General features: G+C 61.2%; 1 protein-coding gene across 4 annotated transcripts in view; it reads left to right on the forward strand.

Annotated features, from left to right (window-relative positions):
* taok2a (TAO kinase 2a) overlaps positions 1-22,594 on the forward strand; it is a 63,702-nt gene that overhangs the window by 20,589 nt on the left and 20,519 nt on the right. For 2 of the 4 annotated variants that reach the window (XM_088637319.1, XM_088637321.1), the window contains 3 exons: positions 725-931; positions 5,530-5,661; positions 7,276-7,512. In XM_088637319.1, the coding sequence (XP_088493445.1) occupies positions 725-931; positions 5,530-5,661; positions 7,276-7,512 (576 nt within the window). Of the gene's footprint in view, positions 1-724; positions 932-5,529; positions 5,662-6,023; positions 6,050-7,275; positions 7,513-11,440; positions 11,459-22,594 lie in introns of those variants that run through there. The other 2 variants (XM_088637320.1, XM_088637322.1) reach the window with 2 other exon arrangements.

Below are 22,594 nucleotides of genomic sequence, written 5' to 3' on the forward strand. Positions count from 1 at the left end.
CCAGGCTCCCCCTGCTGGGCTCCAGTGGGCTGGGAGCTGGGAGAGAGCGCCCCCTGCTGGCCCCACTCACCCCTCTCCCAGGAGTCTCCCCTCCAGGTACTGGCCAGGCTCCCCCTGCTGGGCTCCAGTGGGCTGGGAGCTGGGAGAGAGCGCCCCCTGCTGGCCCCAGTCACCCCTCTCCCAGGAGTCTCCCCTCCAGGTACTGGCCAGGCTCCCCCTGCTGGGCTCCAGTGGGCTGGGAGCTGGGAGAGAGCGCCCCCTGCTGGCCCCACTCACCCCTCTCCCAGGAGTCTCCCCTCCAGGTACTGGCCAGGCTCCCCCTGCTGGGCTCCAGTGGGCTGGGAGCTGGGAGAGAGCGCCCCCTGCTGGCCCCAGTCACCCCTCTCCCAGGAGTCTCCCCTCCAGGTACTGGCCAGGCTCCCCCTGCTGGGCTCCAGTGGGCTGGGAGCTGGGAGAGAGCGCCCCCTGCTGGCCCCACTCACCCCTCTCCCAGGAGTCTCCCCTCCAGGTACTGGCCAGGCTCCCCCTGCTGGGCTCCAGTGGGCTGGGAGCTGGGAGAGAGTGCCCCCTGCTGGGCTCCAGTGGGCTGGGAGCTGGGAGAGAGCGCCCCCTGCTGGGCTCCAGTGGGCTGGGAGCTGGGAGAGAGCGCCCCCTGCTGGACTCCCCCTCTCCCTCTCAGACGTCTGTGCGCAGCGGTCCACAGTGTCCGGCCCTCTCTCCGCAGGAGGTGGAGTCCTACATGATCCGGACGGGCACAGTGAACAGCATGGAGAGCTCCCACTCGGTGCCCTCCATGTCCATCAGCGCCAGCTCCCAGAGCAGCTCGGTGAACAGCCTGGCAGACGGCTCGGACGACAGCGAGGAGATGGCCATGATGCAGGAGGGCGAGCACACGGTCACCTCCAACAGCTCCGTGATCCACAGGCCGCCGGTCAGTCTGCCTGTGTGGGCTGGGGACCCTGTGTGTGGGCTGGGGACCCTGTGCTGCTTGTCTGTGTGTGGGCTGGGGACCCTGTGCTGCTCGTCTGTGTGTGTGTTAGGGACCCTGTGTGTGGGCTGGGGACCCTGTGCTGCTTGTCTGTGTGTGGGCTGGGGACCCTGTGCTGCTCGTCTGTGTGTGTGTTAGGGACCCTGTGTGTGGGCTGGGGACCCTGTGCTGCTTGTCTGTGTGTGGGCTGGGGACCCTGTGCTGCTCGTCTGTGTGTGTGTTAGGGACCCTGTGTGTGGGCTGGGGACCCTGTGCTGCTCGTCTGTGTGTGGGCTGGGGACCCTGTGCTGCTCGTCTGTGTGTGTGTTAGGGACCCTGTGTGTGGGCTGGGGACCCTGTGTGTGGGCTGGGGACCCTGTGCTGGCTGTCTGTGTGTGTGTTAGGGACCCTGTGCTGCTTGTCTGTGTGTGGGCTGGGGACCCTGTGCTGCTTGTCTGTGTGTGGGCTGAGGACCCTGTGCTGCTTGTCTGTGTGTGGGCTGGGGACCCTGTGCTGGCTGTCTGTGTGTGGGCTGAGGACCCTGTGCTGGCTGTCTGTGTGTGGGCTGAGGACCCTGTGCTGGCTGTCTGTGTGTGGGCTGGGGACCCTGTGCTGCTTGTCTGTGTGTGGGCTGGGGACCCTGTGTGTGGGCTGGGGACCCTGTGCTGCTTGTCTGTGTGTGGGCTGGGGACCCTGTGCTGCTTGTCTGTGTGTGGGCTGGGGACCCTGTGCTGCTCGTCTGTGTGTGTGTTAGGGACCCTGTGCTGCTTGTCTGTGTGTGGGCTGGGGACCCTGTGCTGCTTGTCTGTGTGTGGGCTGGGGACCCTGTGCTGCTCGTCTGTGTGTGTGTTAGGGACCCTGTGTGTGGGCTGGGGACCCTGTGCTGCTCGTCTGTGTGTGGGCTGGGGACCCTGTGCTGCTCGTCTGTGTGTGTGTTAGGGACCCTGTGTGTGGGCTGGGGACCCTGTGTGTGGGCTGGGGACCCTGTGCTGGCTGTCTGTGTGTGTGTTAGGGACCCTGTGCTGCTTGTCTGTGTGTGGGCTGGGGACCCTGTGCTGCTTGTCTGTGTGTGGGCTGAGGACCCTGTGCTGCTTGTCTGTGTGTGGGCTGGGGACCCTGTGCTGCTCGTCTGTGTGTGGGCTGAGGACCCTGTGCTGGCTGTCTGTGTGTGGGCTGGGGACCCTGTGCTGGCTGGCTGTGTGTGGGCTGGGGACCCTGTGCTGCTCGTCTGTGTGTGTGTTAGGGACCCTGTGCTGCTCGTCTGTGTGTGGGCTGGGGACCCTGTGCTGCTTGTCTGTGTGTGGGCTGAGGACCCTGTGCTGGCTGTCTGTGTGTGGGCTGAGGACCCTGTGCTGGCTGTCTGTGTGTGGGCTGAGGACCCTGTGCTGGCTGTCTGTGTGTGGGCTGGGGACCCTGTGCTGCTTGTCTGTGTGTGGGCTGGGGACCCTGTGTGTGGGCTGGGGACCCTGTGCTGCTTGTCTGTGTGTGGGCTGGGGACCCTGTGCTGCTCGTCTGTGTGTGGGCTGGGGACCCTGTGCTGGCTGGCTGTGTGCGTTAGTGACCCTGTGCCGTGTGTGTTAGGGACCCTGTGCTGTGTGTGTTAGTGACCGTGTGCTGTCTGTGCCGTGTGTGTTAGTGACCCTGTGCTGTGTGTGTTAGTGACCCTGTGCTGTGTGTTAGTGACCCTGTGCTGTGACCCTGTGCTGTGTGTGGTAGTGACCCTGTGCTGTGTGTGGTAGTGACCCTGTGCTGTCTGTCTGTGCTGTGTGTGGTAGTGACCCTGTGCTGTGAGTGTTAGTGACCCTGTGCTGTGACCCTGTGCTGTGTGTGGTAGTGACCCTGTGCTGTGAGTGTTAGTGACCCTGTGCTGTGTGTGGTAGTGACCCTGTGCTGTGTGTGTTAGTGACCCTGTGCTGTGAGTGTTAGTGACCCTGTGCTGTGACCCTGTGCTGTGTGTGGTAGTGACCCTGTGCTGTGTGTGTTAGTGACCCTGTGCTGTGACCCTGTGCCGTGAGTGTTAGTGACCCTGTGCCGTGAGTGTTAGTGACCCTGTGCCGTGAGTGTTAGTGACCCTGTGCTGTGAGTGTTAGTGACCCTGTGCTGTGACCCTGTGCTGTGTGTTAGTGACCCTGTGCTGTGACCCTGTGCTGTGTGTGGTAGTGACCCTGTGCTGTGACCCTGTGCTGTGAGTGTTAGTGACCCTGTGCTGTGAGTGTTAGTGACCCTGTGCTGTGACCCTGTGCTGTGTGTGTTAGTGACCCTGTGCTGTGTGTGGTTGTGACCCTGTGCTGTGACCCTGTGCTGTGTGTGGTAGTGACCCTGTGCTGTGAGTGTTAGTGACCCTGTGCTGTGAGTGTTAGTGACCCTGTGCTGTGTGTTAGTGACCCTGTGCTGTGACCCTGTGCTGTGTGTGTTAGTGACCCTGTGCTGTGACCCTGTGCTGTGTGTGTTAGTGACCCTGTGCTGTGTGTGGTAGTGACCCTGTGCTGTCTGTCTGTGCTGTGAGTGTTAGTGACCCTGTGCTGTGAGTGTTAGTGACCCTGTGCTGTGTGTGGTAGTGACCCTGTGCTGTGACCCTGTGCTGTGTGTGGTAGTGACCCTGTGCTGTGTGTGGTAGTGACCCTGTGCTGTCTGTCTGTGCTGTGTGTGGTAGTGACCCTGTGCTGTGTGTAAGTGACCCTGTGCTGTCTGTCTGTGCCGTGTGTGGTAGTGACCCTGTGCCGTGTGTGGTAGTGACCCTGTGCCGTGAGTGTTAGTGACCCTGTGCCGTGTGTGGTAGTGACCCTGTGCTGTGAGTGTTAGTGACCCTGTGCTGTGAGTGTTAGTGACCCTGTGCTGTGACCCTGTGCTGTGTGTGGTAGTGACCCTGTGCTGTGAGTGTTAGTGACCCTGTGCTGTGTGTGGTAGTGACCCTGTGCTGTGTGTGGTAGTGACCCTGTGCTGTGACCCTGTGCTGTGTGTGGTAGTGACCCTGTGCTGTGAGTGTTAGTGACCCTGTGCTGTGACCCTGTGCTGTGTGTGGTAGTGACCCTGTGCTGTGTGTGGTAGTGACCCTGTGCTGTGTGTTAGTGACCCTGTGCTGTGTGTGTTAGTGACCCTGTGCTGTGTGTGTTGGTGACCCTGTGCTGTGACCCTGTGCTGTGTGTTAGTGACCCTGTGCTGTGAGTGTTAGTGACCCTGTGCCGTGTGTGTTAGTGACCCTGTGCTGTGAGTGTTAGTGACCCTGTGCTGTGACCCTGTGCTGTGTGTTAGTGACCCTGTGCTGTGACCTTGTGCTGTGTGTGGTAGTGACCCTGTGCTGTGACCCTGTGCCGTGTGTGTTAGTGACCCTGTGCTGTGAGTGTTAGTGACCCTGTGCTGTGACCCTGTGCTGTGTGTGGTAGTGACCCTGTGCTGTGTGTGGTAGTGACCCTGTGCTGTGAGTGTTAGTGACCCTGTGTTGTGTGTGTTAGTGACCCTGTGCTGTGACCCTGTGCTGTGTGTGGTAGTGACCCTGTGCTGTGTGTGTTAGTGACCCTGTGCTGTGTGTGGTAGTGACCCTGTGCTGTCTGTCTGTGCTGTGTGTGGTAGTGACCCTGTGCTGTGACCCTGTGCTGTGTGTGTTAGTGACCCTGTGCTGTGAGTGTTAGTGACCCTGTGCTGTCTGTCTGTGCCGTGTGTGGTAGTGACCCTGTGCCGTGTGTGGTAGTGACCCTGTGCTGTGAGTGTTAGTGACCCTGTCCCGTGTGTGGTAGTGACCCTGTGCTGTGAGTGTTAGTGACCCTGTGCTGTGTGTTAGTGACCCTGTGCTGTGACCCTGTGCTGTGTGTGGTAGTGACCCTGTGCTGTGTGTGTTAGTGACCCTGTGCTGTGACCCTGTGCTGTGAGTGTTAGTGACCCTGTGCTGTGAGTGTTAGTGACCCTTTGCTGTGACCCTGTGCTGTGTGTGTTAGTGACCCTGTGCTGTGTGTGTTAGTGACCCTGTGCTGTGACCCTGTGCTGTGTGTTAGTGACCCTGTGCTGTGAGTGTTAGTGACCCTGTGCTGTGTGTGTTAGTGACCCTGTGCTGTGAGTGTTAGTGACCCTGTGCTGTGACCCTGTGCTGTGTGTTAGTGACCCTGTGCTGTGTGTGGTAGTGACCCTGTGCTGTGACCCTGTGCTGTGAGTGTTAGTGACCCTGTGCTGTGTGTGTTAGTGACCCTGTGCCGTGTGTGTTAGTGACCCTGTGCTGTGTGTGGTAGTGACCCTGTGCTGTCTGTCTGTGCTGTGTGTGGTAGTGACCCTGTGCCGTGTGTGGTAGTGACCCTGTGCTGTGTGTGTTAGTGACCCTGTGCTGTGACCCTGTGCTGTGTGTGGTAGTGACCCTGTGCTGTGACCCTGTGCTGTGTGTGTTAGTGACCCTGTGCTGTGTGTGGTAGTGACCCTGTGCTGTCTGTCTGTGCTGTGTGTGGTAGTGACCCTGTGCCGTGTGTGTTAGTGACCCTGTGCCGTGTGTGTTAGTGACCCTGTGCTGTGAGTGTTAGTGACCCTGTGCTGTGTGTGGTAGTGACCCTGTGCTCTCTCTGTGTCCTCTCGGCTCTCAGGGTCATGATAACATCTACGACGACCCCTATCAGCCTGAGATGGAGGCGCAGCAGCAGGCCTCCTCCGCCGCCCGGCGCCGCGCCTACTACCGCAACCGAGACCACTTCGCCACCATTCGCACAGCCTCGCTGGTCAGTGTGCGCTGTCTCTCTCTCTGTCTCTCTCCACCTGTCTCTCTCTCTCTCTCTCCACTTCGCCACCATTCGCACAGCCTCGCTGGTCAGTGTGCGCTGTCTCTCTCTCTCTCCCTCCCCTTGTCTCTCTCTCTCTCCACCTGTCTCTCTCTCTCCACTTCGCCACCATTCGCACAGCCTCGCTGGTCAGTGTGCGCTGTCTCTCTCTCTCTCCCTCCCCTTGTCTCTCTCTCTCTCCACCTGTCTCTCTCTCTCCACTTCGCCACCATTCGCACAGCCTCGCTGGTCAGTGTGCGCAGTCTCTCTCTCTCTCCCTCCCCTTGTCTCTCTCTCTCTCCACCTGTCTCTCTCTCTCCACTTCGCCACCATTCGCACAGCCTCGCTGGTCAGTGTGCGCTCTCTCTCTCTCTCTCTCTCTCTCTCTCTCTCTCTCTCTCTCTCTCCTGTCTGACCGCTGTCCCCTGTCCCCCAGGTGACCAGACAGATCCAGTAGCACGAGCAGGGCCTGTCTCTCTCTCTCCTGTCTGACCGCTGTCCCCTGTCCCCCAGGTGACCAGACAGATCCAGGAGCATGAGCAGGGCCTGTCTCTCTCTCTCTCTCTCCTGTCTGACCGCTGTCCCCTGTCCCCCAGGTGACCAGACAGATCCAGGAGCACGAGCAGGGCCTGTCTCTCTCCTGTCTGACCGCTGTCCCCTGTCCCCCAGGTGACCAGACAGATCCAGGAGCACGAGCAGGGCCTGTCTCTCTCTCTCCTGTCTGACCGCTGTCCCCTGTCCCCCAGGTGACCAGACAGATCCAGGAGCACGAGCAGGGCCTGTCTCTCTCCTGTCTGACCGCTGTCCCCTGTCCCCCAGGTGACCAGACAGATCCAGGAGCACGAGCAGGGCCTGTCTCTCTCCTGTCTGACCGCTGTCCCCTGTCCCCCAGGTGACCAGACAGATCCAGGAGCACGAGCAGGGCCTGTCTCTCTCCTGTCTGACCGCTGTCCCCTGTCCCCCAGGTGACCAGACAGATCCAGGAGCACGAGCAGGGCCTGTCTCTCTCTCTCTCTCTCCTGTCTGACCGCTGTCCCCTGTCCCCCAGGTGACCAGACAGATCCAGGAGCACGAGCAGGGCCTGTCTCTCTCCTGTCTGACCGCTGTCCCCTGTCCCCCAGGTGACCAGACAGATCCAGGAGCACGAGCAGGGCCTGTCTCTTTCCTGTCTGACCGCTGTCCCCTGTCCCCCAGGTGACCAGACAGATCCAGGAGCACGAGCAGGGCCTGTCTCTCTCTCTCTCTCCTGTCTGACCGCTGTCCCCTGTCCCCCAGGTGACCAGACAGATCCAGGAGCACGAGCAGGGCCTGTCTCTCTCTCTCTCTCCTGTCTGACCGCTGTCCCCTGTCCCCCAGGTGACCAGACAGATCCAGGAGCACGAGCAGGGCCTGTCTCTCTCCTGTCTGACCGCTGTCCCCTGTCCCCCAGGTGACCAGACAGATCCAGGAGCACGAGCAGGGCCTGTCTCTCTCCTGTCTGACCGCTGTCCCCTGTCCCCCAGGTGACCAGACAGATCCAGGAGCACGAGCAGGGCCTGTCTCTCTCCTGTCTGACCGCTGTCCCCTGTCCCCCAGGTGACCAGACAGATCCAGGAGCACGAGCAGGGCTCGGCGCTGCGAGAGCAGATGTCTGGGTACAAGCGCATGCGCAGGCAGCACCAGAAGCAGCTCATGGCCCTGGAGAACAAGCTGAAGGCCGAGATGGACGAGCACCAGCTCAGGCTGGACAAGGAGCTGGAGACCCAGAGGAACAGCTTCAGCGGGGAGGGAGACAAGCTGGGCAAGAGGCACCAGGTCATCCTGGAGAAGGAGGTGAGACAGGGACAGGGGGAGAGAGAGAGAGAGAGACAGGGGGACACGCTGGGCAAGAAGCACCAGGTCATCCTGGAGAAGGAGGTGAGACAGGGACAGGGGGAGAGAGAGACAGGGGGACACGCTGGGCAAGAGGCACCAGGTCATCCTGGAGAAGGAGGTGAGACAGGGACAGGGGGAGAGAGAGAGAGAGAGACAGGGGGACAAGCTGGGCAAGAAGCACCAGGCCATCCTGGAGAAGGAGGTGAGACAGGTACAGGGGGAGAGAGAGAGAGACAGGGAGACAAGCTGGGCAAGAAGCACCAGGTCATCCTGGAGAAGGAGGTGAGACAGGGACAGGGGGAGAGAGAGAGAGAGAGAGACAGGGGGACACGCTGGGCAAGAAGCACCAGGTCATCCTGGAGAAGGAGGTGAGACAGGGACAGGGGGAGAGAGAGAGAGAGAGACAGGGGGACAAGCTGGGCAAGAGGCACCAGGTCATCCTGGAGAAGGAGGTGAGACAGGGACAGGGGGAGAGAGAGAGAGAGAGAGAGACAGGGGGACACGCTGGGCAAGAAGCACCAGGTCATCCTGGAGAAGGAGGTGAGACAGGGACAGGGGGAGAGAGAGAGAGACAGGGGGACACGCTGGGCAAGAGGCACCAGGCCATCCTGGAGAAGGAGGTGAGACAGGGACAGGGGGAGAGAGAGAGAGACAGGTGGACAAGCTGGGCAAGAGGCACCAGGTCATCCTGGAGAAGGAGGTGAGACAGGGACAGGGGGAGAGAGAGAGAGAGACAGGGGGACACGCTGGGCAAGAAGCACCAGGTCATCCTGGAGAAGGAGGTGAGACAGGGACAGGGGGAGAGAGAGACAGGGGGACACGCTGGGCAAGAGGCACCAGGTCATCCTGGAGAAGGAGGTGAGACAGGGACAGGGGGAGAGAGAGAGAGACAGGGGGACAAGCTGGGCAAGAAGCACCAGGTCATCCTGGAGAAGGAGGTGAGACAGGGACAGGGGGAGAGAGAGAGAGACAGGGGGACAGGCTGGGCAAGCAGCACCAGGTCATCCTGGAGAAGGAGGTGAGACAGGGACAGGGGGAGAGAGAGAGAGAGAGAGAGAGACAGGGGGACACGCTGGGCAAGAAGCACCAGGTCATCCTGGAGAAGGAGGTGAGACAGGGACAGGGGGAGAGAGAGACAGGGGGACACGCTGGGCAAGAAGCACCAGGTCATCCTGGAGAAGGAGGTGAGACAGGGACAGGGGGAGAGAGAGAGAGACAGGGGGACAGGCTGGGCAAGCAGCACCAGGTCATCCTGGAGAAGGAGGTGAGACAGGGACAGGGGGAGAGAGAGAGAGAGAGACAGGGGGACACGCTGGGCAAGAGGCACCAGGTCATCCTGGAGAAGGAGGTGAGACAGGGACAGGGGGAGAGAGAGAGAGAGAGAGAGAGACAGGGGGACACGCTGGGCAAGAAGCACCAGGTCATCCTGGAGAAGGAGGTGAGACAGGGACAGGGGGAGAGAGAGACAGGGGGACACGCTGGGCAAGAAGCACCAGGTCATCCTGGAGAAGGAGGTGAGACAGGGACAGGGGGAGAGAGAGAGAGAGAGACAGGGGGACACGCTGGGCAAGAAGCACCAGGCCATCCTGGAGAAGGAGGTGAGACAGGGACAGGGGGAGAGAGAGAGAGAGAGACAGGGGGACAAGCTGGGCAAGAGGCACCAGGTCATCCTGGAGAAGGAGGTGAGACAGGGACAGGGGGAGAGAGAGAGAGAGAGACAGGGGGACAAGCTGGGCAAGAGGCACCAGGTCATCCTGGAGAAGGAGGTGAGACAGGGACAGGGGGAGAGAGAGAGAGAGAGAGAGACAGGGGGACACGCTGGGCAAGAAGCACCAGGTCATCCTGGAGAAGGAGGTGAGACAGGGACAGGGGGAGAGAGAGAGAGAGAGAGACAGGGGGACACGCTGGGCAAGAGGCACCAGGTCATCCTGGAGAAGGAGGTGAGACAGGGACAGGGGGAGAGAGAGAGAGAGAGAGACAGGGGGACACGCTGGGCAAGAGGCACCAGGTCATCCTGGAGAAGGAGGTGAGACAGGGACAGGGGGAGAGAGAGAGAGACAGGGGGACAAGCTGGGCAAGAGGCACCAGGTCATCCTGGAGAAGGAGGTGAGACAGGGACAGGGGGAGAGAGAGAGAGAGAGACAGGGGGACACGCTGGGCAAGAGGCACCAGGCCATCCTGGAGAAGGAGGTGAGACAGGGACAGGGGGAGAGAGAGAGAGAGAGACAGGGGGACACGCTGGGCAAGAAGCACCAGGTCATCCTGGAGAAGGAGGTGAGACAGGGACAGGGGGAGAGAGAGACAGGGGGACACGCTGGGCAAGAGGCACCAGGTCATCCTGGAGAAGGAGGTGAGACAGGGACAGGGGGAGAGAGAGACAGGGAGACAGGGGGACACGCTGGGCAAGAGGCACCAGGTCATCCTGGAGAAGGAGGTGAGACAGGGACAGGGGGAGAGAGAGAGAGAGAGACAGGGGGACACGCTGGGCAAGAAGCACCAGGTCATCCTGGAGAAGGAGGTGAGACAGGGACAGGGGGAGAGAGAGAGAGAGAGAGAGAGACAGGGGGACACGCTGGGCAAGAAGCACCAGGTCATCCTGGAGAAGGAGGTGAGACAGGGACAGGGGGAGAGAGAGAGAGAGAGACAGGGGGACACGCTGGGCAAGAGGCACCAGGTCATCCTGGAGAAGGAGGTGAGACAGGGACAGGGGGAGAGAGAGACAGGGGGACACGCTGGCCAAGAAGCACCAGGTCATCCTGGAGAAGGAGGTGAGACAGGGACAGGGGGAGAGAGAGAGAGAGACAGGGGGACACGCTGGGCAAGAAGCACCAGGCCATCCTGGAGAAGGAGGTGAGACAGGGACAGGGGGAGAGAGAGACAGGGGGACACGCTGGCCAAGAAGCACCAGGTCATCCTGGAGAAGGAGGTGAGACAGGGACAGGGGGAGAGAGAGACAGGGGGACACGCTGGCCAAGAAGCACCAGGTCATCCTGGAGAAGGAGGTGAGACAGGGACAGGGGGAGAGAGAGAGAGAGACAGGGGGACACGCTGGGCAAGAAGCACCAGGTCATCCTGGAGAAGGAGGTGAGACAGGGACAGGGGGAGAGAGAGAGAGAGAGACAGGGGGACACGCTGGGCAAGAGGCACCAGGTCATCCTGGAGAAGGAGGTGAGACAGGAACAGGGGGAGAGAGAGAGAGAGAGACAGGGGGACAAGCTGGGCAAGAGGCACCAGGTCATCCTGGAGAAGGAGGTGAGACAGGGACAGGGGGAGAGAGAGAGAGAGAGACAGGGGGACACGCTGGGCAAGAGGCACCAGGCCGTCCTGGAGAAGGAGGTGAGACAGGGACAGGGGGAGAGAGAGAGAGAGAGAGACAGGGGGACACGCTGGGCAAGAGGCACCAGGTCATCCTGGAGAAGGAGGTGAGACAGGGACAGGGGGAGAGAGAGAGAGAGAGACAGGGGGACAAGCTGGGCAAGAAGCACCAGGTCATCCTGGAGAAGGAGGTGAGACAGGGACAGGGGGAGAGAGAGAGAGAGACAGGGGGACACGCTGGGCAAGAGGCACCAGGTCATCCTGGAGAAGGAGGTGAGACAGGGACAGGGGGAGAGAGAGAGAGACAGGTGGACAAGCTGGGCAAGAAGCACCAGGTCATCCTGGAGAAGGAGGTGAGACAGGGACAGGGGGAGAGAGAGACAGGGAGACAAGCTGGGCAAGAGGCACCAGGCCATCCTGGAGAAGGAGGTGAGACAGGGACAGGGGGAGAGAGAGAGAGACAGGGGGACACGCTGGGCAAGAGGCACCAGGTCATCCTGGAGAAGGAGGTGAGACAGGGACAGGGGGAGAGAGAGAGAGACAGGGGGACAAGCTGGGCAAGAAGCACCAGGCCATCCTGGAGAAGGAGGTGAGACAGGGACAGGGGGAGAGAGAGAGAGAGAGAGAGAGACAGGGGGACACGCTGGGCAAGAAGCACCAGGTCATCCTGGAGAAGGAGGTGAGACAGGGACAGGGGGAGAGAGAGAGAGAGAGAGACAGGGGGACACGCTGGGCAAGAGGCACCAGGTCATCCTGGAGAAGGAGGTGAGACAGGGACAGGGGGAGAGAGAGAGAGAGAGACAGGGGGACAAGCTGGGCAAGAGGCACCAGGTCATCCTGGAGAAGGAGGTGAGACAGGGACAGGGGGAGAGAGAGAGAGAGAGACAGGGGGACACGCTGGGCAAGAGGCACCAGGTCATCCTGGAGAAGGAGGTGAGACAGGGACAGGGGGAGAGAGAGAGAGAGAGACAGGGGGACACGCTGGGCAAGAGGCACCAGGTCATCCTGGAGAAGGAGGTGAGACAGGGACAGGGGGAGAGAGAGAGAGACAGGGGGACACGCTGGCCAAGAAGCACCAGGTCATCCTGGAGAAGGAGGTGAGACAGGGACAGGGGGAGAGAGAGAGAGAGACAGGGGGACACGCTGGGCAAGAAGCACCAGGTCATCCTGGAGAAGGAGGTGAGACAGGGACAGGGGGAGAGAGAGAGAGAGAGACAGGGGGACACGCTGGGCAAGAGGCACCAGGTCATCCTGGAGAAGGAGGTGAGACAGGAACAGGGGGAGAGAGAGAGAGAGAGACAGGGGGACAAGCTGGGCAAGAGGCACCAGGTCATCCTGGAGAAGGAGGTGAGACAGGGACAGGGGGAGAGAGAGAGAGAGAGACAGGGGGACACGCTGGGCAAGAGGCACCAGGCCGTCCTGGAGAAGGAGGTGAGACAGGGACAGGGGGAGAGAGAGAGAGAGAGAGACAGGGGGACACGCTGGGCAAGAGGCACCAGGTCATCCTGGAGAAGGAGGTGAGACAGGGACAGGGGGAGAGAGAGAGAGAGAGACAGGGGGACAAGCTGGGCAAGAAGCACCAGGTCATCCTGGAGAAGGAGGTGAGACAGGGACAGGGGGAGAGAGAGAGAGAGACAGGGGGACACGCTGGGCAAGAGGCACCAGGTCATCCTGGAGAAGGAGGTGAGACAGGGACAGGGGGAGAGAGAGAGAGACAGGTGGACAAGCTGGGCAAGAAGCACCAGGTCATCCTGGAGAAGGAGGTGAGACAGGGACAGGGGGAGAGAGAGACAGGGAGACAAGCTGGGCAAGAGGCACCAGGCCATCCTGGAGAAGGAGGTGAGACAGGGACAGGGGGAGAGAGAGAGAGACAGGGGGACACGCTGGGCAAGAGGCACCAGGTCATCCTGGAGAAGGAGGTGAGACAGGGACAGGGGGAGAGAGAGAGAGACAGGGGGACAAGCTGGGCAAGAAGCACCAGGCCATCCTGGAGAAGGAGGTGAGACAGGGACAGGGGGAGAGAGAGAGAGACAGGGGGACACGCTGGGCAAGAAGCACCAGGTCATCCTGGAGAAGGAGGTGAGACAGGGACAGGGGGAGAGAGAGACAGGGAGACAGGGAGACAAGCTGGGCAAGAAGCACCAGGCCATCCTGGAGAAGGAGGTGAGACAGGGACAGGGGGAGAGAGAGAGAGACAGGGGGACAAGCTGGGCAAGAGGCACCAGGTCATCCTGGAGAAGGAGGTGAGACAGGAACAGGGGGAGAGAGAGAGAGAGAGACAGGGGGACACGCTGGGCAAGAAGCACCAGGTCATCCTGGAGAAGGAGGTGAGACAGGGACAGGGGGAGAGAGAGAGAGAGAGAGACAGGGGGACACGCTGGGCAAGAGGCACCAGGTCATCCTGGAGAAGGAGGTGAGACAGGGACAGGGGGAGAGAGAGAGAGAGAGACAGGGGGACAAGCTGGGCAAGAGGCACCAGGTCATCCTGGAGAAGGAGGTGAGACAGGGACAGGGGGAGAGAGAGAGAGAGAGACAGGGGGACACGCTGGGCAAGAGGCACCAGGTCATCCTGGAGAAGGAGGTGAGACAGGGACAGGGGGAGAGAGAGAGAGACAGGGGGACACGCTGGGCAAGAGGCACCAGGCCATCCTGGAGAAGGAGGTGAGACAGGGACAGGGGGAGAGAGAGAGAGAGAGAGAGAGACAGGGGGACACGCTGGGCAAGAAGCACCAGGTCATCCTGGAGAAGGAGGTGAGACAGGGACAGGGGGAGAGAGAGAGAGAGAGACAGGGGGACACGCTGGGCAAGAGGCACCAGGTCATCCTGGAGAAGGAGGTGAGACAGGGACAGGGGGAGAGAGAGAGAGAGAGACAGGGGGACACGCTGGGCAAGAGGCACCAGGTCATCCTGGAGAAGGAGGTGAGACAGGGACAGGGGGAGAGAGAGAGAGAGAGACAGGGGGACACGCTGGGCAAGAAGCACCAGGTCATCCTGGAGAAGGAGGTGAGACAGGGACAGGGGGAGAGAGAGAGAGACAGGGGGACACGCTGGGCAAGAAGCACCAGGTCATCCTGGAGAAGGAGGTGAGACAGGGACAGGGGGAGAGAGAGAGAGACAGGTGGACAAGCTGGGCAAGAGGCACCAGGTCATCCTGGAGAAGGAGGTGAGACAGGGACAGGGGGAGAGAGAGAGAGAGAGACAGGGGGACACGCTGGGCAAGAGGCACCAGGTCATCCTGGAGAAGGAGGTGAGACAGGGACAGGGGGAGAGAGAGAGAGAGAGACAGGGGGACACGCTGGGCAAGAGGCACCAGGTCATCCTGGAGAAGGAGGTGAGACAGGGACAGGGGGAGAGAGAGAGAGACAGGGGGACACGCTGGGCAAGAGGCACCAGGCCGTCCTGGAGAAGGAGGTGAGACAGGGACAGGGGGAGAGAGAGAGAGAGAGACAGGGGGACACGCTGGGCAAGAAGCACCAGGTCATCCTGGAGAAGGAGGTGAGACAGGGACAGGGGGAGAGAGAGAGAGAGAGACAGGGGGACAAGCTGGGCAAGAAGCACCAGGTCATCCTGGAGAAGGAGGTGAGACAGGGACAGGGGGAGAGAGAGAGAGACAGGGGGACACGCTGGGCAAGAGGCACCAGGTCATCCTGGAGAAGGAGGTGAGACAGGGACAGGGGGAGAGAGAGAGAGAGAGACAGGGGGACACGCTGGGCAAGAGGCACCAGGTCATCCTGGAGAAGGAGGTGAGACAGGGACAGGGGGAGAGAGAGAGACAGGGGGACACGCTGGGCAAGAGGCACCAGGCCATCCTGGAGAAGGAGGTGAGACAGGGACAGGGGGAGAGAGAGACAGGGGGACACGCTGGGCAAGAGGCACCAGGCCATCCTGGAGAAGGAGGTGAGACAGGGACAGGGGGAGAGAGAGAGAGAGAGACAGGGGGACACGCTGGGCAAGAAGCACCAGGTCATCCTGGAGAAGGAGGTGAGACAGGGACAGGGGGAGAGAGAGAGAGAGAGAGAGACAGGGGGACAAGCTGGGCAAGAGGCACCAGGTCATCCTGGAGAAGGAGGTGAGACAGGGACAGGGGGAGAGAGAGAGAGAGAGACAGGGGGACACGCTGGGCAAGAGGCACCAGGTCATCCTGGAGAAGGAGGTGAGACAGGGACAGGGGGAGAGAGAGAGAGACAGGGGGACACGCTGGGCAAGAGGCACCAGGCCATCCTGGAGAAGGAGGTGAGACAGGGACAGGGGGAGAGAGAGAGAGAGAGAGAGAGACAGGGGGACACGCTGGGCAAGAAGCACCAGGTCATCCTGGAGAAGGAGGTGAGACAGGGACAGGGGGAGAGAGAGAGAGAGAGACAGGGGGACACGCTGGGCAAGAGGCACCAGGTCATCCTGGAGAAGGAGGTGAGACAGGGACAGGGGGAGAGAGAGAGAGAGAGACAGGGGGACACGCTGGGCAAGAGGCACCAGGTCATCCTGGAGAAGGAGGTGAGACAGGGACAGGGGGAGAGAGAGAGAGAGAGACAGGGGGACACGCTGGGCAAGAAGCACCAGGTCATCCTGGAGAAGGAGGTGAGACAGGGACAGGGGGAGAGAGAGAGAGAGAGACAGGGGGACACGCTGGGCAAGAAGCACCAGGTCATCCTGGAGAAGGAGGTGAGACAGGGACAGGGGGAGAGAGAGAGAGAGAGACAGGGGGACACGCTGGGCAAGAAGCACCAGGTCATCCTGGAGAAGGAGGTGAGACAGGGACAGGGGGAGAGAGAGAGAGACAGGGGGACAAGCTGGGCAAGAAGCACCAGGTCATCCTGGAGAAGGAGGTGAGACAGGGACAGGGGGAGAGAGAGAGAGAGAGAGAGACAGGGGGACACGCTGGGCAAGAGGCACCAGGTCATCCTGGAGAAGGAGGTGAGACAGGGACAGGGGGAGAGAGAGAGAGAGAGACAGGGGGACACGCTGGGCAAGAAGCACCAGGTCATCCTGGAGAAGGAGGTGAGACAGGGACAGGGGGAGAGAGAGAGAGAGACAGGGGGACACGCTGGGCAAGAAGCACCAGGCCATCCTGGAGAAGGAGGTGAGACAGGGACAGGGGGAGAGAGAGAGAGAGAGACAGGGGGACACGCTGGGCAAGAGGCACCAGGCCATCCTGGAGAAGGAGGTGAGACAGGGACAGGGGGAGAGAGAGAGAGAGAGACAGGGGGACACGCTGGGCAAGAAGCACCAGGCCATCCTGGAGAAGGAGGTGAGACAGGGACAGGGGGAGAGAGAGAGAGAGAGACAGGGGGACAAGCTGGGCAAGAGGCACCAGGTCATCCTGGAGAAGGAGGTGAGACAGGGACAGGGGGAGAGAGAGACAGGGAGACAAGCTGGGCAAGAAGCACCAGGCCATCCTGGAGAAGGAGGTGAGACAGGGACAGGGGGAGAGAGAGAGAGACAGGGGGACACGCTGGGCAAGCAGCACCAGGTCATCCTGGAGAAGGAGGTGAGACAGGGACAGGGGGAGAGAGAGAGAGAGAGACAGGGAGACAAGCTGGGCAAGAAGCACCAGGCCATCCTGGAGAAGGAGGTGAGACAGGGACAGGGGGAGAGAGAGAGAGAGACAGGGGGACACGCTGGGCAAGAAGCACCAGGTCATCCTGGAGAAGGAGGTGAGACAGGGACAGGGGGAGAGAGAGACAGGGGGACACGCTGGGCAAGAAGCACCAGGTCATCCTGGAGAAGGAGGTGAGACAGGGACAGGGGGAGAGAGAGAGAGACAGGGGGACACGCTGGGCAAGAAGCACCAGGTCATCCTGGAGAAGGAGGTGAGACAGGGACAGGGGGAGAGAGAGAGAGAGAGACAGGGGGACACGCTGGGCAAGAAGCACCAGGTCATCCTGGAGAAGGAGGTGAGACAGGGACAGGGGGAGAGAGAGAGAGAGAGACAGGGGGACACGCTGGGCAAGAGGCACCAGGTCATCCTGGAGAAGGAGGTGAGACAGGGACAGGGGGAGAGAGAGACAGGGGGACACGCTGGGCAAGAAGCACCAGGTCATCCTGGAGAAGGAGGTGAGACAGGGACAGGGGGAGAGAGAGAGAGAGAGACAGGGGGACACGCTGGGCAAGAGGCACCAGGTCATCCTGGAGAAGGAGGTGAGACAGGGACAGGGGGAGAGAGAGACAGGGGGACACGCTGGGCAAGAAGCACCAGGTCATCCTGGAGAAGGAGGTGAGACAGGGACAGGGGGAGAGAGAGAGAGACAGGGGGACACGCTGGGCAAGAAGCACCAGGTCATCCTGGAGAAGGAGGTGAGACAGGGACAGGGGGAGAGAGAGAGAGAGAGACAGGGGGACACGCTGGGCAAGAGGCACCAGGTCATCCTGGAGAAGGAGGTGAGACAGGGACAGGGGGAGAGAGAGAGAGACAGGGGGACACGCTGGGCAAGAAGCACCAGGTCATCCTGGAGAAGGAGGTGAGACAGGGACAGGGGGAGAGAGAGAGAGACAGGGGGACACGCTGGGCAAGAGGCACCAGGCCATCCTGGAGAAGGAGGTGAGACAGGGACAGGGGGAGAGAGAGAGAGACAGGGGGACAAGCTGGGCAAGAGGCACCAGGTCATCCTGGAGAAGGAGGTGAGACAGGGACAGGGGGAGAGACAGGGGGACAAGCTGGGCAAGAAGCACCAGGTCATCCTGGAGAAGGAGGTGAGACAGGGACAGGGGGAGAGAGAGAGAGAGAGAGACAGGGGGACAAGCTGGGCAAGAAGCACCAGGTCATCCTGGAGAAGGAGGTGAGACAGGGACAGGGGGAGAGAGAGAGAGACAGGGGGACACGCTGGGCAAGAGGCACCAGGCCATCCTGGAGAAGGAGGTGAGACAGGGACAGGGGGAGAGAGAGACAGGGGGACAAGCTGGGCAAGAAGCACCAGGTCATCCTGGAGAAGGAGGTGAGACAGGGACAGGGGGAGAGAGAGACAGGGGGACACGCTGGGCAAGAAGCACCAGGTCATCCTGGAGAAGGAGGTGAGACAGGGACAGGGGGAGAGAGAGAGAGACAGGGGGACAAGCTGGGCAAGAGGCACCAGGTCATCCTGGAGAAGGAGGTGAGACAGGGACAGGGGGAGAGAGAGAGAGAGAGACAGGGGGACACGCTGGGCAAGAGGCACCAGGTCATCCTGGAGAAGGAGGTGAGACAGGGACAGGGGGAGAGAGAGAGAGAGAGACAGGGGGACAAGCTGGGCAAGAAGCACCAGGTCATCCTGGAGAAGGAGGTGAGACAGGGACAGGGGGAGAGAGAGAGAGAGACAGGGGGACAAGCTGGGCAAGAGGCACCAGGTCATCCTGGAGAAGGAGGTGAGACAGGGACAGGGGGAGAGAGAGAGAGAGACAGGGGGACACGCTGGGCAAGAGGCACCAGGTCATCCTGGAGAAGGAGGTGAGACAGGGACAGGGGGAGAGAGAGAGAGAGAGACAGGGAGACAAGCTGGGCAAGAGGCACCAGGTCATCCTGGAGAAGGAGGTGAGACAGGAACAGGGGGAGAGAGAGACAGGGAGACAGGGGGACACGCTGGGCAAGAAGCACCAGGTCATCCTGGAGAAGGAGGTGAGACAGGGACAGGGGGAGAGAGAGAGAGAGAGAGAGACAGGGGGACACGCTGGGCAAGAGGCACCAGGCCATCCTGGAGAAGGAGGTGAGACAGGGACAGGGGGAGAGAGAGACAGGGGGACAAGCTGGGCAAGAGGCACCAGGTCATCCTGGAGAAGGAGGTGAGACAGGGACAGGGGGAGAGAGAGACAGGGGGACACGCTGGGCAAGAAGCACCAGGTCATCCTGGAGAAGGAGGTGAGACAGGGACAGGGGGAGAGAGAGAGAGACAGGGGGACACGCTGGGCAAGAGGCACCAGGTCATCCTGGAGAAGGAGGTGAGACAGGGACAGGGGGAGAGAGAGAGAGACAGGGGGACACGCTGGGCAAGAAGCACCAGGTCATCCTGGAGAAGGAGGTGAGACAGGGACAGGGGGAGAGAGAGAGAGACAGGGGGACACGCTGGGCAAGAGGCACCAGGTCATCCTGGAGAAGGAGGTGAGACAGGGACAGGGGGAGAGAGAGAGAGACAGGGGGACACGCTGGGCAAGAAGCACCAGGTCATCCTGGAGAAGGAGGTGAGACAGGGACAGGGGGAGAGAGAGAGAGAGAGACAGGGAGACACGCTGGGCAAGAGGCACCAGGCCATCCTGGAGAAGGAGGTGAGACAGGGACAGGGGGAGAGAGAGACAGGGGGACAAGCTGGGCAAGAAGCACCAGGTCATCCTGGAGAAGGAGGTGAGACAGGGACAGGGGGAGAGAGAGAGAGAGAGACAGGGGGACACGCTGGGCAAGAAGCACCAGGTCATCCTGGAGAAGGAGGTGAGACAGGGACAGGGAGAGAGAGAGAGAGAGACAGGGGGACACGCTGGGCAAGAGGCACCAGGTCATCCTGGAGAAGGAGGTGAGACAGGGACGGGGAGAGAGAGAGAGAGAGACAGGGGGACACGCTGGGCAAGAAGCACCAGGTCATCCTGGAGAAGGAGGTGAGACAGGGACAGGGGGAGAGAGAGAGAGACAGGGGGACACGCTGGGCAAGAAGCACCAGGTCATCCTGGAGAAGGAGGTGAGACAGGGACAGGGGGAGAGAGAGAGAGAGAGACAGGGGGACACGCTGGGCAAGAAGCACCAGGTCATCCTGGAGAAGGAGGTGAGACAGGGACAGGGGGAGAGAGAGAGAGACAGGGGGACAACTGGGCAAGAAGCACCAGGTCATCCTGGAGAAGGAGGTGAGACAGGGACAGGGGGAGAGAGAGACAGGGGGACACGCTGGGCAAGAAGCACCAGGTCATCCTGGAGAAGGAGGTGAGACAGGGACAGGGGGAGAGAGAGAGAGAGAGACAGGGGGACACGCTGGGCAAGAAGCACCAGGTCATCCTGGAGAAGGAGGTGAGACAGGGACAGGGGGAGAGAGAGAGAGAGAGACAGGGGGACACGCTGGGCAAGAAGCACCAGGCCATCCTGGAGAAGGAGGTGAGACAGGGACAGGGGGAGAGAGAGAGAGAGAGACAGGGGGACACGCTGGGTAAGAAGCACCAGGTCATCCTGGAGAAGGAGGTGAGACAGGGACAGGGGGAGAGAGAGAGAGACAGGGGGACACGCTGGGCAAGAAGCACCAGGTCATCCTGGAGAAGGAGGTGAGACAGGGACAGGGGGAGAGAGAGAGAGAGACAGGGGGACACGCTGGGCAAGAGGCACCAGGTCATCCTGGAGAAGGAGGTGAGACAGGGACAGGGGGAGAGAGAGAGAGACAGGGGGACACGCTGGGCAAGAAGCACCAGGTCATCCTGGAGAAGGAGGTGAGACAGGGACAGGGGGAGAGAGAGAGAGAGAGAGAGACAGGGGGACACGCTGGGCAAGAGGCACCAGGTCATCCTGGAGAAGGAGGTGAGACAGGGACAGGGGGAGAGAGAGAGAGAGAGAGACAGGGGGACACGCTGGGCAAGAAGCACCAGGTCATCCTGGAGAAGGAGGTGAGACAGGGACAGGGGGAGAGAGAGAGAGAGAGAGACAGGGGGACACGCTGGGCAAGAGGCACCAGGTCATCCTGGAGAAGGAGGTGAGACAGGGACAGGGGGAGAGAGAGAGAGAGACAGGGGGACACGCTGGGCAAGAAGCACCAGGCCATCCTGGAGAAGGAGGTGAGACAGGGACAGGGGGAGAGAGAGAGAGAGACAGGGGGACACGCTGGGCAAGAGGCACCAGGTCATCCTGGAGAAGGAGGTGAGACAGGGACAGGGGGAGAGAGAGAGAGAGAGACAGGGGGACACGCTGGGCAAGAAGCACCAGGTCATCCTGGAGAAGGAGGTGAGACAGGGACAGGGGGAGAGAGAGAGAGAGACAGGGGGACACGCTGGGCAAGAAGCACCAGGCCATCCTGGAGAAGGAGGTGAGACAGGGACAGGGGGAGAGAGAGAGAGAGACAGGGGGACACGCTGGGCAAGAGGCACCAGGTCATCCTGGAGAAGGAGGTGAGACAGGGACAGGGGGAGAGAGAGACAGGGGGACACGCTGGGCAAGAAGCACCAGGTCATCCTGGAGAAGGAGGTGAGACAGGGACAGGGGGAGAGAGAGAGAGAGAGACAGGGGGACACGCTGGGCAAGAGGCACCAGGTCATCCTGGAGAAGGAGGTGAGACAGGGACAGGGGGAGAGAGAGAGAGACAGGGGGACACGCTGGGCAAGAAGCACCAGGTCATCCTGGAGAAGGAGGTGAGACAGGGACAGGGGGAGAGAGAGAGAGACAGGGGGACACGCTGGGCAAGAGGCACCAGGCCATCCTGGAGAAGGAGGTGAGACAGGGACAGGGGGAGAGAGAGAGAGACAGGGGGACAAGCTGGGCAAGAGGCACCAGGTCATCCTGGAGAAGGAGGTGAGACAGGGACAGGGGGAGAGACAGGGGGACAAGCTGGGCAAGAAGCACCAGGTCATCCTGGAGAAGGAGGTGAGACAGGGACAGGGGGAGAGAGAGAGAGACAGGGGGACACGCTGGGCAAGAGGCACCAGGCCATCCTGGAGAAGGAGGTGAGACAGGGACAGGGGGAGAGAGAGACAGGGGGACACGCTGGGCAAGAAGCACCAGGTCATCCTGGAGAAGGAGGTGAGACAGGGACAGGGGGAGAGAGAGACAGGGGGACACGCTGGGCAAGAGGCACCAGGTCATCCTGGAGAAGGAGGTGAGACAGGGACAGGGGGAGAGAGAGAGAGAGAGACAGGGGGACAAGCTGGGCAAGAAGCACCAGGTCATCCTGGAGAAGGAGGTGAGACAGGGACAGGGGGAGAGAGAGAGAGACAGGGGGACACGCTGGGCAAGAGGCACCAGGCCATCCTGGAGAAGGAGGTGAGACAGGGACAGGGGGAGAGAAAGAGAGAGAGACAGGGGGACAAGCTGGGCAAGAGGCACCAGGCCATCCTGGAGAAGGAGGTGAGACAGGGACAGGGGGAGAGAGAGAGAGAGAGAGACAGGGGGACAAGCTGGGCAAGAAGCACCAGGTCATCCTGGAGAAGGAGGTGAGACAGGGACAGGGGGAGAGAGAGAGAGAGACAGGGGGACACGCTGGGCAAGAAGCACCAGGTCATCCTGGAGAAGGAGGTGAGACAGGGACAGGGGGAGAGAGAGAGAGAGAGAGAGACAGGGGGACACGCTGGGCAAGAGGCACCAGGCCATCCTGGAGAAGGAGGTGAGACAGGGACAGGGGGAGAGAGAGACAGGGGGACAAGCTGGGCAAGAGGCACCAGGTCATCCTGGAGAAGGAGGTGAGACAGGGACAGGGGGAGAGAGAGAGAGAGAGAGAGACAGGGGGACACGCTGGGCAAGAAGCACCAGGTCATCCTGGAGAAGGAGGTGAGACAGGGGGAGAGAGAGAGAGAGAGACAGGGGGACACGCTGGGCAAGAAGCACCAGGTCATCCTGGAGAAGGAGGTGAGACAGGGACAGGGGGAGAGAGAGAGAGACAGGGGGACAAGCTGGGCAAGAGGCACCAGGTCATCCTGGAGAAGGAGGTGAGACAGGGACAGGGGGAGAGAGAGAGAGAGAGACAGGGAGACAGGGGGACACGCTGGGCAAGAGGCACCAGGTCATCCTGGAGAAGGAGGTGAGACAGGGACAGGGGGAGAGAGAGAGAGAGAGACAGGGGGACACGCTGGGCAAGAGGCACCA

The sequence above is a fragment of the Lepisosteus platostomus genome, chromosome 6 (genome assembly GCF_059453375.1).
Source record: "Lepisosteus platostomus isolate fLepPlt1 chromosome 6, fLepPlt1.hap1, whole genome shotgun sequence".
NCBI lineage: Eukaryota > Metazoa > Chordata > Actinopteri > Semionotiformes > Lepisosteidae > Lepisosteus > Lepisosteus platostomus.